Raw genomic sequence first — 19232 nt, forward strand, 5'->3', positions numbered from 1 at the left:
CCCTAACTCCCAGCTTCGAAATTCGGAACGGGACTAGACAGGGATGCCCTTTGTCACCACTTTTATTTGCACTGACCCTGGAACCACTGCTACATGCGATCCGACACCACCCGGACATCTCGGGATACACCTGGATGGGGACAGAACATAAGGTGGCCGCATATGCGGATGACCTCCTTTTTTTCATCTCCCACCCACGAGTCACGCTGCCCTGCCTACTCCTGGAGTTCGAAAAATTTGGAAAGATTTCGGGTTTCAAACTTAACCTCTCCAAATGTGAAGTGCTCAACCTCACTTTTCAACCGGAAGAATACGAGGAACTGGGAACTACCTTCCCATTTCGTTGGTGCACGGAGAGGATGAAATATCTTGGTATATGGATCACCACGAACCCCCAGGAGCTTTATCGCCACAATCTTGCCACTATCCTGCGAAGGGTTATCTCAGATTTAGATAAATGGACGTACCCGCACATCACCTGGCACGGAAGAGTCGCAGTGCTAAAAATGAATGTTCTCCCGCGACTTCTCTACTTGTTCCAGACAATACCCCTGACGCCACCGAATAATTTCTTTTCCACCTTAAAATCCGCAATTATCCGGTACGTCTGGAGGGGGGAGAGATCTAGAATACGGTACGACACTCTCTGCCTACCTAGACTTAGAGGTGGCCTGGCACTCCCGGATTTCAAACGCTATCATCAAGCCGCCACCCTACAACGAATTCTGGAGTGGCATGTAGCTGACTCCCCGAAGCAATGGGTTACCCTGAACAATGGGGATTCACCTGCCGCACTTAAAGCAGCAGTATGGCAAGGGGGAACAAGCTGTCGCACGGGAGAAGGACTAGAGAACCCGACGACACAAACCTTGAAGGCGTGGGACTCGATGCGCAAAACTACGCACGTATCCCCGATTCCTAGCCCCCTTCTCCCAATTGTTCCCAACCCAAACCTTGCTGGTGGCATCCCAGCCAAGGCCTGGATATTCCTGGAAGAACAAGACTACATCCCAATTAGAACGGTCCTCCATGGGGGCACTGTCCGGCCCCTCCGCTCATTACTGGCCGATAGACCTAATTCACCAATGGTATCTCTCCGCTATTTACAACTGACACACTATTATAGGTCTCTCCCGCACAAGGAACGCCTTCACAGAGATCTTACGTGGTTTGAAGAACTATGCCACCGGGGAGACACGCTTAACAAGGCGGTATCACTACTCTACCAACACCTGCTGGTAGGAAGCACCACGACGAACACCACGTTCAGGAGACTATGGGAACAACAACTGGAGAACCCGATCTCGCAACCACAGTGGGACACGGCACTCCTCTGGCAGTACAAGAGCTCCTCCAGCTCCCGTTATCAGGAAGTCAACTATAAGTTAATATCCATGTGGTATAGGACACCAGTAACATTACACAGGATATTCCCGACGACATCCCCCACATGTTGGAGATGTCAAGAGGAGAGGGGCACGATCGTGCACATCTGGTGGGACTGCCAACTCATCACTCCATATTGGAACAGTATCAAATCTGAAATCAAAACAATGCTGGGAGACGACACGGAATGGTCCAGGGAACTGGCCCTCCTACATATCACCACTCGGTCTATTTCTGGCTACAAGAAGTCCATCCTACGTCACCTACTGAACGCAGCCAAAGCCCTCATACCTGCGTACTGGAAGCGGACCGAGGTCCCCACGGTTGAGGATTGGTTAAACAGGGTCGGAGACATACAATTGGCGGAAGCACTACAGGCATCCCTTACAGGTAGGGGAACCAGGCACGTGGAACGGTGGCAACCGTGGTTCGCATACCAAGCTACTAGTCGATAGTCCTCCAGTAACAGGGGGAAGACTGTGACCCAAACGACAATTACTACTCCACGCCACTGACTTACTGGGTGGCAGGACACTCACAGCAATAAGGGCAACGCACTGGACTGACAGAATCGACACTGTCCCGACGACCTGATAGACACGCACACACCTCACAGGGCTTGAAACACGATACCCACTTAAAAAGTCCCTCACTTCTACCGAGTCTGCGACGCCGGCGGGGGCGCGGGCTGCGCTCCGTGGAGCTGGGGGGGGGCCCACTACGATGGCCACCCTATTTCACCCTATCTCTGCCTTTCTACTTTCCTATTGTATGATACACAACCGTACTGAAATAATTGACAACAAAGTACTGTAACAGGAACGCTGGATAGCAACATCACTTTAGACACCTTGAGCCGAGAGACACGGGTACTCGCTCAAAGGCTGACCGGCTATAATAACTCGACCAAGAATGTAGACGTGCACACCCATCTACCCATTTAATACTCCCTCTGACACACTCACAACGTCTCATCATTATCTCCGACCTGCCGCCCAGCCTGGTTTTGACATGGCGCACAGTGTTGCTTTGTACCTGATAAAATATATGTAGGTCCAGGTGCTTGACACCCCCTGATTAGTATACTCAGTAACCTAATTAAACCTTACCAGACTTTTGCCTACAGTTATATGTAAACCTGAACAGTTATATTGTAAGTCAACTCATATAAATGCAATGTTACTTTTGATATAAACAATCTTGAACTACACTTACTCGGCCACACCGAAGTGTAATTATGTTTTTTATGGGCCTGCGAGCCGATCCTTTATGTACTCTCTCTCTTTTCCTATCATAAATAAACAGATTTTCAAAAAAAAAAAAATATGTTTTTCCATAACTTATGACACTTACAGCACCTGCCCAAACGGGGAATCCTATTGGTCTACATTTTCATAGTTATAACTGTTTTATACCAATTACCCATTGGTTGAAGCCATCATGTTTTCTTCAGAAATAAGGAAAATGGTTTCCTTACTTCTAGCAATATTCTTATGCTACATGATAACCAGGGGGGGCAGCTCTATTTATACTGATTTCAGAGTTACTTATCACTTCTGCTGGGAGGGGAGGAGCCAACTCATTGGTAAACTCTGTCTTGTTAATTGATCAGGAAAAGACTACTTTAACCCCTTAAGGACACATGACATGTGGGACATGTCATGATTACCTTTAATTCCAGAAGTTTGGTCCTTAAGGGGTTAAAGGGACACTATAGTCATCAAAACAACTTTAGCTTAATGAACCAGTTTTGTTGTATAGATCATGGCCCTGCACTCTCAATGCTCAATTATCTGCCATTTAGGCAAAGAGATAAATCACTTTGTTTATGAACCCTAGTCACACCTCCCTGCATGTGACTTGCACAGCCTTCCTAAACACTTCCTGTAAAGAGACATGACAGCTAATGTTTATCCTCCCTTTATTGCAAGTTCTGTTTAATTTAGATTTTCTTATCCCCTGCTATATTAATAGCTTGCTAGACCCTGCAAGAGTCTGCTGTATGTGATTAAAGTGCAATTTACAGAGCAATAGATAAAATATGTTTAATGTAAATTACATCAGATTGAAAGTGAAACCAGTTTTTTTCATGCAGGCTGTGTCAATCAGAGTCAGGGGAGGTGTGTCAAGGGCTGCATTAACAGAAACAAAGTGATTTAACTCCTAAATGGCAGTGAAATGAGCAGTGAAACCTTAGAGGCATGATCTATACACTAAAACTACTTCATTAAGCTAAAGTTGTTTAGGTGACTATAGTGTCCCTTTAAGTGTGGACACAGTTTTCCTTTTTAAAGACTCTATGCCAGCATAGAATGTTTCAATTGTTTAGCATACGCAGCTTTACAGACCCATGCTAAATTATAACAAGACAATTATCTGATGTAATAAGAGCTTTAAGTGCAGAATATTATTATGACAGATGGCATAGACTGTATCTCATAATTATGAACTTAGTCAAAAGTAATGGACTTATCTGTTACAGAAGTGGTAAATAAAAAATGTACAATATAATCCTAAGTATCTCTAAACATTAGTGCTTACTTTGAGCATCACATTAAAAAGAGCAATATGTTTCTGATGCTCAAAATGTGTTTTCTACTATAATTTATATTTAAAAAAAAAAAAAAGAATACAATGCTGAAAAGTTAAATAAATTGCAAATCATGTAGACACAGCATACTTTACAAATGCAAGTTATGTGAATTAGGGTTATTACTCTCAAAAATGTCATAGAAAACAATATTTATGTGTCATCTGTTCAAAAATCAGTCCACTCAATGTCTCGGGGAATTGTCTATTGGCAAGCTTGCTTTTAGTATTGTGATTCTTTTCTAAGAGAAAATGGACCAGTATATCATATTAAAAAGAATGTACGCTGCTGGAAATATCGATCTTGAATATTTGTCAATAGCATGAGTGTCAATGCGCATGCTGACATATGCACGCTGGCTTTTTCTTCTATTGGAATTTCTTTCATTGCTGAGTGCCAGTTGCACCATGATTCTGTCTTCCTTCTCTCCATTTTCCGACACAAAATGTCCCAGGTTGTTTACCTCGCCATCGCTATAACTGCCGTCCATCATTGAGCGTGGCTGCGCAACTCCACAAGTGCAAGGTATCTGCAAGGTGCAAATGACAAAATGTCACTCAGTAAAACACAGTTGCTGTTGTTGCCTGATCTGGACTAATGTAATTGGAACTGACTTTCTAGTAATATTGGTTGAACAAGTATTAAAGGACCACTCTAGTGCCAGGAAAGCATACTCGTTTTCCTGGCACTAGAGTGCCCTGAGGGTGCCCCCACCCTCAGGGACCCCCTCCCGCCCGGCTCTGGAAAGGGTAAAAGGGGTTAAACTTACCTTTTTTCCAGCGCTGGGCGGAGAGCTCTCCTCCTCCTCTCCGCCTCCGATCCTCCCCGTCGGCTGAATGCGCACGCGCGGCAAGAGCTGCGCGCGCATTCAGCCGGTCACATAGGAAAGCATTCATAATGCTTTCCTATGGACGCTTGCGTGCTCTCACTGTGATTTTCACAGTGAGAATCACGCAAGCGCCTCTAGCGGCTGTCAGTGAGACAGCCACTAGAGGATTGGGGGAAGGCTTAACTAATTGATAAACATAGCAGTTTCTCTGAAACTGCTATGTTTATAAAACAATTAGTTAACCCTAGCTGGACCTGGCACCCAGACCACTTCATTAAGCTGAAGTGGTCTGGGTGCCTAGAGTGGTCCTTTAACCCCTTAAGGACCAAACTTATGGAATAAAAGGGAATCATGACATGTCACACATGTCATGTGTCCTTAAGGGGTTAAGCAGGATTCCGATTCAGAGAACCTATATAGACATTACAGTATGTAAAGAGTCTGAGTCAGCCTGCTTTAAGGAGCTTAACATTGATTTGGGTCAGAGGAAAAATGTAAGAAGAATGGTAACGTTGAAAATGGAAGCATGTCCATATGCATGTGCAGCAGCTTTTAAATAAACAAGATCTTCCACCTGGAAAGTATCTTCACATCAATCAGAAGAACATAAACTATGTGTATTGGCATTAACAAATATAGATAAAATTATTTGTAACATACTCTTCCAGAATTTGATTATACACCTAGATGACCAATGGACATAAAATCCAGAGGACAAAGTAAAGTCCCTATATGAATATAATGTAATTAAAACTAAATGTATTTATATATCGTTAAAAAGGAACAGTAATTGAACTAAAAAGACAAAAAAATTAAAAATAAAAAAACACTAAAAAAAGGAACCTTATAAACACAAAATAAAGTGGAGCTCATAAGTAAGAAATGGGGTAGACGTGGTTAAGGAGCAATGGAGGCTGCTTGTTAAAGGAATTATACGATTGAGACAATTATGAATCGTAATCGTATACAGGTTACAAGGTAGTTGTGGTGAGTAAAAAATGTACTCAGAGAGTTTGAACAATATACCTATAGGATAGTACAGCAAAGAAATCTATACAATATAGCAATTAGATCATATAATCTAAGGATAGCAGAGGGATAATGTATCTGAAAAACATTATATAGCTAAGCCTTCATTGAACTTGCTAAACACTGCATCGACTTCAAGGTCGCTGTCTGAAAAAATAATATTGTAATGAAGGCAAAAAGCTAGGTTTATTGTAAAACAGAGACAAGTATAAAGTAAATCTGTCTGTTATCAGGTAGTTGTGGTGAGTAAAAAAAATATAGTCACAGAGAGGTTGAACCCAGTAGCTTAGTTGCTAAGCAGTGTAATACCTATGAAATGATGCCTCAAGGGAATATATACAATGTTGCAAAAATTCTATAACCCAAAAATTGCGAAAGGATACTTTCTCTAAAAAGAGTATGTAGTTGAGCCTTCATTAAACTTCCTAAATGTTTAGTCGACTTCAAGTTCGCTGTCTGCAAAAATTATGCAAAGAGGGCTAAATGTAAAAGGAAGCATAAAATGCTTTAAAGCGGCATTGTCATGCCGAACTTACCTTTCTTTAATCGATTCCTCTTCTCTCCCTTTGTCATGATCTGTTCTTCATTTCTTCCTGTCTACTCTAATTTTCTTTAATATATTAGACAAAGTAGGGACCGGCGGAGGAGCAAAGTGTGCTTAATTTCCTGTGGTCAGAGCAATTTCCCCACAATTCTCATCTTTGCTCCGTGATCTTGTGATGCTTCCTGTCAGTATTCCCGAACATCTTGTCACTTAGACAGAACGCCAGCGAAACTACCGAATTTTATCTTAACAGAATGAGAACAGTTTTTCAATTCGGGACTTTGTTCGGATCGGAATTTCATTCTAATGAATGAAACACCGATCCTATTCGTGCCGCGGCTGCATCTTGCAGCTGCTTGGTAGATAACTCCCTAATTCCCACGTTATCAGGGAGCTATCTACCAAAAGGATGAAAGACCAAGATTGGTTTTTAAGTCAAATTTACTAATACTGAGGGGGCGGGGCCTGGTCGCCGAACAGACTGGTCGCACTAAACCGGAGCTCCGTGTGAGAACCGGCAAATAAACGACAAGTACCTAAGAATATCCCATCGAACCTACCAATCTGACACAGCAGAGTAGCGGTGAGACCCCCGAGGCTCGGTTAGCCGGATCGCCGGACCCGGTGAGGTGACCTGATGCGGAGATAGGGTTGCGGCCTACCAACGGGTGCAGGCGCGGGAGAGGCGGCCAACCTCCCCGCCAGCGGCTCGACGGAAAGCGCTGTAATCCCCAAGACCCCGTTCACCCCCCTGGCCGGTGAGGGATATCCCAGCACAATCAATCAATCAAGCGACTGTACCAAGCACCTTCAAACTGTGAGCGCGCTGTACCGACCACACAATTCGCAATGCCACAAAGCACTTGGGGCCCAGCCAAAATGGCCGTCCTGCGGGGACCACGGCAAAAGAAAGAGGTCAGCCATTCCACACCCCATCCTCTGGTAGCCTTAGACCGGCTGTGTCTGACTTTCTGCACAACACTGTTGGACAGGGGGGTGACCTACCAGCGAGCAGCACAACTGGTGGCCTCGTGGATTAGGCCAACCACCCGCCGACGCCACTACGAGCGCCCAACTCTGGCCTTTCAGGCGGCTGTGCAGCCACTGATAGCCGGCACGGCAGACCGCGAGGCCCCACACCCACCTTCGCCCACACTGGAGCGAGACAACCAGGCAGGCCGCCCTAAGACCCAGCACGAATCCCCACACGAGCAAGACCCCCCTCCTCTTCAGGGCACTACTGAGATCCACGCTCCTGAATCCCACACTACACGCCTTCCCGGGCTGAGAGTAACTGGGCACAATACCCAAAGGTGCCGGCCATACAGGCGGAGAGCAGCGCAACGACGACCCAGCTGGGCGACCAAAACTCACCGCACTTTCCCGAAAGGGACGACCCTGGACCAAAACGGATCCCAGGCTCATGGCAGGAGGGCACCAGCTCTCACAAGGCTCTGGGGCAGGAGAGGAGACCCGACAACTGAACGCCACGCTCCCCCACAGATGGGTTGGAATTCCCGCATACGACCCAAGCTTGGCGGCCACCATGTCCACGGCAGGGTAGCGGCAACCTCAAAACACACTAAGGACTGCTATTATCCCCGGCCCACCTGTCAAGCTTCCAGAGCCGGCATCGGCTGAGAGGGGTGGACTGGACTGAACCAGCAATGTTTGATACCTTACATTTTTCTGTTCTTCTCTCTCTTCTTGCTTTATCTACTTTCTCTTACTGCTTACTCACAAAGCTTTAGATAACTCACACAATGTATATATTGCACCAGCACAAATCAGAGCATTTAAAGCTACGTTACTCTAATGTGATACGCAGGGCATCACACATAGCATCCTAGCATAAATTACAAGCGCACCATAATCGTCCATCTTGCTGTCAGTAAATATAGAAAGGGCAGTAAGCTTGACAAGATAGGTTCCAGCTACATTTTACCATTACCAGTAAAGCCTCGTAGAATGTCTCAGCAAACCTGTTTGCCTTAACTATAAAATGTGATGTTGTGTAACCATTACCGCACATAGACCTTTAGATACCTATTGTTGGTAGCGATGACTAATAGTAATACCTAACGTTTGCAGCGATTGATAACACTATTGTAAAGCTTTCTTATAATCTATAATATGCCTAAGTGACATGATTTAAGCCTGTTCCTAAATATAAAAATAGTGCATTGTACTACCATAAAAAAATAATAATTTACTAATACTAAGTAAAGATTACTTAGTGTTAGTAAATTCTGCCCCTACTCGCTATACCGCTAGTAGGGGCATGTCTAGTAAACAGTGTGCAGCCTGTGGCTGCTCACTGTTAAAAAATGTAAATACCCCCCTACCCCTCAATAAATGGCCCTATGGTGGGACATCTCACCCGTGGGGGGGGGGCGGAAGGGTGAGGAGCGGCAGGTGGGGGCCCTAAATGAAAATAAGGGAGGTGGTAGAGGGGGACCTATAGCCCTCCCCCCGGCCCCCACCCCTGAGTGGTGGGTGGGGCCCCTAAATAATAAGGAGGGGGACCTATTGTCCTCCCCCACTGTCCCTACCCCTGAGAGGCAGATGGGGGCCCTAAATAAAAATGCCACTAGTCCCCCTCCCACCCAAAAAAATTAATAAACCCCTACCTACCCCCCTCACCCTAAAAACAGTGTGGGGGGACGACAATAAAACTAAACCCCTGTAAATAAAAAAAGACACCATTTGATGTCTTATTTTTTCTAAAATCTTCTTTTTCCAGCCCCCAAAAAAGGCCAAATAAAAGTCCATAATATTTGTTGGACTTTGAAAATAAAACAAAAAACCTGAGTGCAAAAAAAAAATCCATCTTTACCCATGGAGGGCACCACACAGACTGAGCTCTGCAAGGCGGGGAAAGGCTTATAAAGCCTTCCCACGAGCTGCAATTAGGCTCAGAGAGCTCTGATTGGTTGGTTTAAGCCAGCTAATCAGAATGCTACGACAGGTAAATGACGAGACTGACAGGTAAGTCTCTAAATTTACCTGTCACAGCGCTCTGATTGGTTGGCTTGGAATCCAACCAATCAGAGTGCTCTGTGTCATTTTTCCCATGTCGTGTAATTTGACTCATAACAACTCTCTGATAACACAAACATAACATGACTGATTATTCCTTATTCTTACATAAGGGGACCAGGTGAGCCGCTTTCTTGATTGCCTTGGACAAAGGCGCTTTAGTAGTGACGAAAAGCGTGTCGGTTTAATTTCTGTTTGTCACAGCACATTTTCTTTTGTTGCACAATGGGTACTTACCGTATATACTCGAGTATAAGCCGAGTTTTTCAGCACATTTTTTGTGCTGAAAAACCCCAACTCGGCTTATACTCGAGTCAATTGTCTGTATTATGGCAATTTGCATTGCCATAATACAGACAGGGGCTGTGGGGGCTGCAGAGAGATGTTACTTACCTTTCCTGCAGCTCCTGTCAGCTCTCTCCTCCTCCGCCGGTCCGTTCAGCTCTTCTGTCAGCTCACAGTGTAAGTCTCGCGAGAGCCGCGGCTCTCGCGAGATTTACACTGGGAGCTGACCGAGGTGCTGAACGGACCGGCGGAGGAGGAGAGAGCTGACAGGAGCTGCAGGAAAGGTAAGTAACATCTCTCTGCAGCCCCCACAGCACCCTCCTACACAGTGCCCATCCACTGGACCACCAGGGAAGGAGAGCCCCCCTCCCTGGCCAGCTAGCAAGCAGGGAGGGGGGCCGAAAAAATTTGAGGATTAGTGCGGATGCTGCTCAGTGTAACTCTCTCTCTCTAGTATCTGCCACTAAACAAAGATGTTCCCCCAGGAGAGACATGTTAATAGGGCTGGATGTTCACTTTGCTGTAGGTTTTTCAATGTTTAACTCCTTCTGCTAGGGCTACAGGATAGCTAGCATAAGCTATATATATAGTACTGAAGAACTGCATGGGCACCAGGAGTTCTGGAGAAACAGGAGGCACAATTAATAAATGGCAATTATATAAACTTCACTGTGTGTATTATCGTCTTCAGTGTATATGCAAAAAATACATTAATAATAATAAAAAAATAATGAAAAAAATAAAATAAAATAAAAAATAATAATAAAATAAAAAATAATAATAATAAAAAACATTTAATGAAACAAAAAAAAATATTAAAATAATAATTAAAAAATAAAAATGCCCACCCCCCACCAAGGCTCTGCATCACACTCTGCATCACACACACACACACACACACACACACACACACACACACACACACACACACACACACTGCATTCATACACACACTGCACTCATACACACACACACTGCACTCATACACACAGCATTCTCATACATACACACTGCATTCTCATACATACACACTGCATTCTCATAAATACACACTGCATTCTCATACACACACTGCATTCATTATATACACACACTGTAAATAAATATTCAATTAATATAATTTTTTAGGATCTAATTTTATTTAGAAATTTACCAGCAGCTGCTGCATTTCCCACCCTAGTCTTATACTCGAGTCAATACATTTTCCCAGTTTTTTGGGGTAAAATTAGGGGCCTCGGCTTATATTCGGGTCGGCTTATACTCGAGTATATACGGTATTTATCATGGGGCATTATTCAAGACAGTTTCAGTAGCTATGTGGACGTAATTGGAGGATATTCTTTCGGTGTACTGGGGGATTCTAAGGGAGTATCAGCTTTCTACTTAGATTGGGTGTTTAGCAGCAACGAGCCCTCTATTATGCCTTAGAATTTGTTTAGTCAGTGACCTTGAAGTCAATATCTTTTTAAGTTAGTTCCTAGAAGGCTGCTGCAATCTATATACTTTCCCCCTTTGTATTTACAATCTATCTTGTATAACTTTTCCTTGTAGCAATTTTTATTTGTTACCTTGTTATATTGTTAATACTTGATTAATACAGTTTATCCATAATGGTGGTTTTATCTTGGAGGACTTTTCTGTCTCTCTTTATTGCCATAATTGGTTCAATATAAATGGCATATAAATTTATACCAGAGTGACATCCTCTCAGGTAGCAGCCTGAGTTGCTATATTGCTAAATTAGAAATAATTCATTTTTCCCTGATTATTCATAATAGTGGGGTTGATTTATAGGGCTTCAAATTGCCTTTCATTCTAGCCATAAGTGGTTTGAAGTTGACATCTAAATCTTTTCACTAATAGCTAAGTCACAGTCACAATGAGTTTGGTCCATTCAACACAGTACATCTGTAATAGTGGTATTGATTCATGTGGCTTCTGTATTGCCTTTTCATTATAGCCACATGGGATCCTGTGTAGTCCATATATAAAATCTTTTTAGGGTATCTAACTTCCACCACCATTACCCTCAGTCCACATTCTATCCAGTGTACCTTAGAGTGTGTCCCTGTTTATTATAGAGCCTTTACTGGTGTATGGCTCTTTTTAATGGGTTTCTGTTATATATGTCTTTTCCTCCAAATACTTAATAAAATAAAATCTATTTAAATATATAATTTTTATATGTTCGTTGTATATTTTGCAAGCAACCTCGTTCTGTGTCCATTGGATTTGTATCCTTTAGACATTTATGCATTTGTATTCCTTATGCTACCACCATACGAGCACCATGCTAATCCACTCACAACCCTTCCTAAGTGGCATACACCAAGCCATACTCTCAGAGGGTCCATTATCCCTCATTATGAATGTAACCCTTAAATCTCTTATTTTGCCATTGCGTTTCAGCATAATGTCAGTAGTTCGGTGTAACCAGGCCACTTATGTTGTGACACATACAATCGTTACATCTCATACAGCCCATTACCCAGCAACTCAGCTCTGATGTCATTTCCAGCCTACTAGGGTGTGCTACAACACTATCATACTTCGGCCTCCACATGCTATTCAGTACAGCACAAATTTTCATCTGCTCATTTGGGCACTCACATATGGTATAAGATTTACATTTGGCATAAGTTTATTTTGGTATACAGCCTGCCACAACAATGTCTCTACATACGGCCCTCACTAGGCAGTCTCTCAAACATTAAATATTACCCACTGTGGGCATTCCATTACATCTCCATTTCGGCCCCTCATTTGAGCAATTACGTACGACTATGGCCTCATTAGGCCACTCATTTTTCTTCCTATAACCCTCTTTGTCAGCATTCTCAACAGTCACAGACACTTGCTGGATCTCCAGAGTCTCCAGCTACACTTACACCACACTGGACACATTCCCATTAGCGTTCCAAGTGTGTCATTAGGTTCCTCTCTACAAGAGTCCATTCTCAAGCTCAACCACACTAGTTGGGCCAGGTATGTAGTTCTTTTACCAGCCATCAACTCATTACGCTCCTATTCCCCTACACTCCTTTGGGATAGGTCAACTGACTGTGAAGGGTAATGGTGCTGGCCAATGGTTTAAAGGTAATTCGATCCCATGAGGCCAACTCCCATCCTCAAATGGAGGTATTAGCCCATCGGCCCAACTCATAATGAGAGCCTCGCTTCAACCTCTATAGGTTATTAGACAGGGCCACACTGGTCACGGCCACCTGTATTGAAGCTCTTACTTGTCACCAAGACACCAACATTCCTTCCACTCCGTTCAGTGGCCTCAGTCCCTCGGCCCAATTCATGTCTAGATCCTGAGCCTCAACAAACCCTCCACCCTAGACAAATCATACACTCGAACCTAGAATATGATACCGCTTGGCCAGTCCCGTGAAATCCCGGACCAGTCCAATTGCGGATGTCCAGACATAAAGAATATTCACTGCCATAACCCAGGAGCAGGATTCATGATTATCAACCCCGAGATTTGCAGACAGGATACCAGATTGATAACCATGAAATCTGACATCTGTTCACCATTTAATACGATTCACGTTAAACTAAAGAAGTAAAATCTCCTAATTTATTAGTTTCCTACCCTCCTACGGAGCACTTACTTTGAGCCACCCTTTATTTCCATCCCCTAATATAAAATTACCAGTTACAATCCAGCTCATGTTCCCTTTCTCACATAAGTACACTGGCACAGTTCTTCCCTGTCCATTTACAGGACGTACCTGAAGGCAGAGGCAGCTGTTTGGTCCCTCAGTATTGCCTAACCAAGACTAGTTGTAGACTGATGCCCTACAGGGTCTATCCAGTAATTTGTATTATGGGCCATAGAACATACTCCTTTACATACCCAAACTGGTTATGACCTTGGTCTATATAAATACACTATCTCACACATCCTACCGTCCTAAGGGACATATGGACCTCTTTTACACTACCTATTAGGTTCTAGGGTTAGGCATGCAGCTCTAACAATACATGATGATATTTGCAGTGTTGCTTGTGGATTACGCCACATCCGCTCATGGTTTCTCTGCTACACCAAATCATGCGCTCTACCTTCCTTTTCACAGGCCATGACTTTCAGAAGTTGACTTCGACAGCTGGCCTTTACCTCTATTACTCATCCTTCCCCTTTACTAATCGAGTTATACTTAGTTTGGAAGTACCATTTGCTATCACCCAAAGCACGCAAATAAATATGGCACTACTTCCTTCCCTGAGCACTCAAATATCCCAAGTTTTTCCGTAACCTCCTCCAGCAGCCCAATTTGCAGTGTACTTAACTGGACTCATTTGGGAAAGGACTGCCTACCCATAGGCAGGGTCTGGTGTACCAAGCAGCATGGAGACCATCTCTGGCGAAGGTCTGTCATCATAGATATCTTCAGAGTCTCGTTACTGTGAGGTCACGATTACATAATTGGACTACTCCACTAACTCCCTAGTCATCCGCCTACATTAACCCTGTCATGCTCGTCACGGCTGTTCTAACAGACCTGTCCAGGTTGTCAAAATTGTTTTCTTTCCTATAAGAATGGGAAGCCACATCCATTTCCCACAGTCTGTTAATTCCCCTGTTATACAACCAATACAGCTGCCACACAAGATCTAAAGCCTTTTTTAGGCCACTGGTTCTGTGACCTGTAGCCCAGTTGCATCTGATCTACCGCTCTTTAGTATTACTCATCAAGGCTCTTACTCATCAAGTTTTGTCACTTGTACGTATGTTCTTGGTGTACGTAAAACGGCTGCTAATGCATTATCCCGCTTAAAATTTCAGGAGTTTTTTCAGGCATCATCCCAGAGCAAACAAACATGTGACAAGGCCTCCTCCTGGATTAGAGGCTCTCCTAGCGCACAGTAAAACTTGTCTCAAATGGGCTTGTCAGATAACACCAGGGAAACTTGCGACAGAGTGTTTAAGTTGTTTTCCAAATTTGTGGCAAACTGTCAGATTATAAATGCAGAAATAGAAAAAAGATCCAGACTCTAGGCTTTAAAAATGAATTCTACAGTAGAAAAGCTGCCACTCATAATAGGCACACCCCAAAAAAGCCTATGGACAAAGAACTAGAAAATAGAGAGGGGGAGAGTGTTAGTCTCCCCTATTGACAGTCTCTGGACTGCTGTAAAAACAAAGGTTCAGGCTCAATTTGCTTCACCTTATTCATTTTTGTAATTTTTTTATTTATCCCCTTGATCTGATTGACATGTGTATGCTATCTCATCTCCATCTTTAAAGACCTACTTTAAACCCACAGATGGGAATGGATTCATTGAATTCTCTAGCTGCCATAATCGCAATTGGTTGACAAATATTCCAAGGGGGCAACACATGAGAATTTTTAGAAATTGCACAGACAGGGACGATTTTAAACAACAAGCACAAATTTTAAATAAAAAATTCCAAGATAGGAACTATCCCAATGATCTTTTATTTAAAACCCAACAAAAGATAGAAGGTTTCCAGAGGAAAGATCTCCTAGTAGATAAGGATAAACATAAGATTACGAATAATAGAGGACACAGAAATTACTTTGATTTTGCCTTCCTCACTAAGTATAATGGCAGGGCGAATCTAATTGAAAGATCTATACGGAAAAATTGGCCCATTTTACTACAGGACCAGTATCTAAAAAGGGTCTTACCATCAAGACCGAAAGTGCTATACAAAAAAACTAATAATCTGAAAAACATTCTAGCACCTAGCATACTACCTAAAGAAGGCAAGGAAAAGGAGCATTTTTTATCCAAGAAACCGAACGGTTTTTTTAAATGTGGCAGATGTAGCACTTGTAAGTTTCAAGCAAACAAAACTATGGAATTTAGGAGCACAGTCACAAAGGAGGTTTTTAAAATAAAACATTTTATTAATTGCCAGAGCAAAAATGTTGTATATTTACTACAATGCAAATGTGGCGTCCAGTATATAGGACGCACTATTAGAAAACTTCATGTTAGACTGCTTGAACATTTTAATGGGATCAATAATAAAAACATGAAACATAGTGTTCCTAAACACTGTACTACCTGCAATGTTTTTAACTGGAAAGATTTTATTTGCATTGGGATTGATTTAATTAAACCACACTGGAGAGGGGGGAACACGGAGAAAATGTTGGCAATGAGGGAAACCGAATGGATATATAGAATGAAATCATCGGTTCCCTCGGGTCTTAATACGGACCTTGACATACTGGTTTTTATAGATTAACCTGTATATGTTGACCTGCATATATTAACTTGTTTTTATATCCCCTTTTTATCTAGATTTCTCCATGTATATATATTCTTATTTCCATTTTTATATTTATCTTTGTTCCTGTTTGTGCAATGAAGAAAGTGACAACAAGAGAAAGCGAGCCCCTCCATTCTTTGAACTTCACAAAATGATCCTCACCACATAGAGGTTGCTATTTCTATAACCTTCCATGGTCTCTTGATCTTATTATTTTATACTTGTCCCCTATTCAATTATGTTACACTTTATTCTCTTTATATTCTCCATATTTTGTATTCATTTTGATGGATTTGATATTTAATCATTTGATATACTCTATGTACTCCGTTAGAAATTACTGATCGATTGTTTATCTCTTGAAGATAGTTTTTTTATGTTAGCCCTAGACATATATATATGTAATTTATATCATGAATGTAGTGATGCAAATGGGCTATCATTTTTTATGTACATATACACATGTAGATTTTTTATATACCATATATATATTCTTTATTTTTTATATTTTACCATTTTTTCTGCCAGTAAAATTAATATAATCAATTCTTTGATTCAATTGGTCATCTCTATTTTTAAGGCCCAATTTGCATCTTTATTTAGGATGCTGGAATTGTAGCTACACTAAGATTGGATGTAGGCAGGTCTGTGAATTCAGACCGCATTATTCTCGAGCGCTCCAAGTGGAGTTTTGCTCGTTTTGTGGCTGTGTATATTACACATAAAGTTTATTTGCGTTCCAGCGTGGAAGACGCATGCGCACTCCGACCAACCGCACGTCATTACGTATGACGGCGCGCACGGCACGGACTGCGCATGCGCAACCACTAATTGGTGGCCGGACCGGCGGATTTAAAAGAGAGAGAAGACCGGCAGGAATTCAGCAAGCTCCTGAGGAAGTCGTTACCGACGAAACGCGTAGAGCACCGAGCACCCGCAAGAACCCTACATTTTTGGTATAGCAGTCTGTTTTTACATGCATTTTTAGTGTTGAAGTATTTGTGCATTTTTTTGCTCAAAGAAAATAGCATTGGCACTTTTGTATACTCTGCACTTCAGCATTTGGCACTTTATTTAAGCATTGTATAAATATAGCTGCTACCTTTAGGGGTTCTTGATTCTTCTGTGCATGTTGCACTTTTAGATATTGTTCTAATAAATTGGATTTTATATTTTTTTTTTTATTTTTTTTTTAATTCTTTATTTTTGTTGTGCATTGCATTACAGAGATGTATAATTGGCATTTTTAGCAAAGTAAACAATATGATATTGTACGTGTTACACATATAGTGATTATGCACATTTTTTTTTATGTTTAACATGGGTGGGTCCCTAGTGGGCTATTGGCGAGTATGGTACATGGTGTATTGGTGTTGTCTGTTCAGGCCCCGGTAGGGTGGTGCATGAGGTGCATGTTCCTAAGGCAATGTAGGGGTTTACAAGGCGGTCGTGTCCGCTCATTGGTGGGCAAGTTTGGAAACATGCACGGGTCTAGGGTTAAATTGTGTGGTTTTCCTGCACTTGGGTGCCGATATTGTGGTGGGGGTGACCTTTGGCTACCTTCGTGCATGGCTTAGCCGTGCGGTGGAGGTGTTGCCCCTGACCAAGGGGGTAGCGGGGGGGGGGGGGGGGGGTGTTTGCAGTGAAGTAGCGAGTTATACGTGGCTTTATGGAACCGGACTGGTGCCTTATGTGGTACTGCTTCGTGGGTGCCTGGTCAAGATATAGTGAGCCTGGTCTCTCTATTCCTAGGAGACCCAGGTCAGTGTTTGTGTCCTCGTATGAGTGAGTCTGCGTTAAGAAACTAAAAAATAAGGCAACAACTGTAAACCAAAATCAAAATGTTACAACTGAACAACTTTGCAGCCTAAGGCTGCTGGATCGGTGAGTCTCTCCAATGGATTTGGGTTGGAGCTGGTGGCTGCCCTGCCAGTCAGGTGTCAGGCGGATGGTCGGCTGCGGTCCTCGGTATGAATGGTACCACACTGGATGGGTCCCATCCGTGGGCGCGGTTTAATCCTGCTGAGGCGGTCGTCTCGTTCGGTATGTCTAGTGTTGCGAGGAATGCAGGAATATCAGTCCCAGAGTTCAGCTTTTGTACGGTCCCTTTGTGTGAGACGAGGAGGGTTCGTGGCGTTCCCCACCTGTAGGATACTCCTGCTGCCCGCAGCCGGGTGGTGACCGGGTTCATGGATTTTCGCCATTGAAGAGTGGCTTTGGATAGGTCCTGGTAGAAGGACAATTGCGCGTCTTCAAATGCAAGTGGGGTCTTATTCCGTACCGCTGTCATTATTTGCCCCTTATCTTGTGGCAGTGCACAGCGGAGAATGACGTCGCCGGGCATTGTAGAAGTGGTTGTGGTGGGCGTCGGCAAGCGGTATAGCCCAGCAATGGTGATTTTTTTCGCGGTGGCGGGTGGCAGCACCGAGGCCAGCAGCCTTCTCACATAATGTGGTAGTTCCTCCTGGGAGACGGTGGTCGGTATGCCCCTTAGCTTTATGTGGTTGCGGCGGTATCTGTCTTCCTGCGCCGCTACTTGTAATGAGAGCGCCTGTTGGGCTGCTTGTAGGTGGAGTATAGATGCTTGCATGGTAGAGGTGTCTTGGCGGAGCTCTTTAATACCTGTTTCAGTTGTCTCTATTCTGCCTGTCAGTTGTTGTATAGACGTTTTTAAGATGGGCAGGTCAGTAGTGAGGAGGCTTTGAATATCCTGCAGCATTGTGTATAGGATTTGGAGGTCCTGTTTGGTTGCAGGCTCAGTAGTACCTGCTGAAGTTGTGGGCTGTTGCTGCATGTCCTCCGGTGGGCTCTGGGTCTGAGGTGTGAGAGGTGCAGCTGTGTGGGGAGCCCCTGGAGGATTTTATATTTTTATATATGGTATTTTTATGACATTATTCTGAACTATTCCATATCATTTTATACTAGATCACCACATATCTTAATGCTTGTGGCGCCCTGTAGTCTGTACTAGAGTCCAGACTTTGTGTTCATTTTTGTATAGAGGTTGGAGTGACCTCAGAACAGTGGCTTGCCTACATTAAGTTTAAAATTTGTCATTACCTTCACCACCCACCAATTTATCCTTTTGTCTTTACTATACCCTTTGGGTATTGAATTCACTCTACAGGGTGTGTGGAGGATTGTATATACCTTCTGTTTTCTGTTTTAGTCCAGTGCATCTTATACTAGAAAACATGGCATATTGTAGACTTATGACTACAACCATAAGAGATGCTAGAAATAAACGAGTCGAAAGCCTTTTCTCAAGAAAAGA

General features: G+C 43.2%; 1 protein-coding gene across 1 annotated transcript in view; it reads right to left on the minus strand.

Annotated features, from left to right (window-relative positions):
• Positions 1-2904: 2904 nt before the first annotated feature.
• The window catches only part of LOC134587291 (gamma-aminobutyric acid receptor subunit rho-1), a 168062-nt gene continuing 151734 nt past the window's right edge, over positions 2905-19232 (minus strand). The window contains exon 10 of the mRNA XM_063443566.1: positions 2905-4505. Within this exon, the coding sequence (XP_063299636.1) occupies positions 4218-4505 (288 nt within the window). The 3' untranslated portion in view covers positions 2905-4217. The remainder of the gene's footprint in view (positions 4506-19232) is intronic.

This window comes from Pelobates fuscus, chromosome 2 (assembly GCF_036172605.1).
Source record: "Pelobates fuscus isolate aPelFus1 chromosome 2, aPelFus1.pri, whole genome shotgun sequence".
Lineage (NCBI taxonomy): Eukaryota > Metazoa > Chordata > Amphibia > Anura > Pelobatidae > Pelobates > Pelobates fuscus.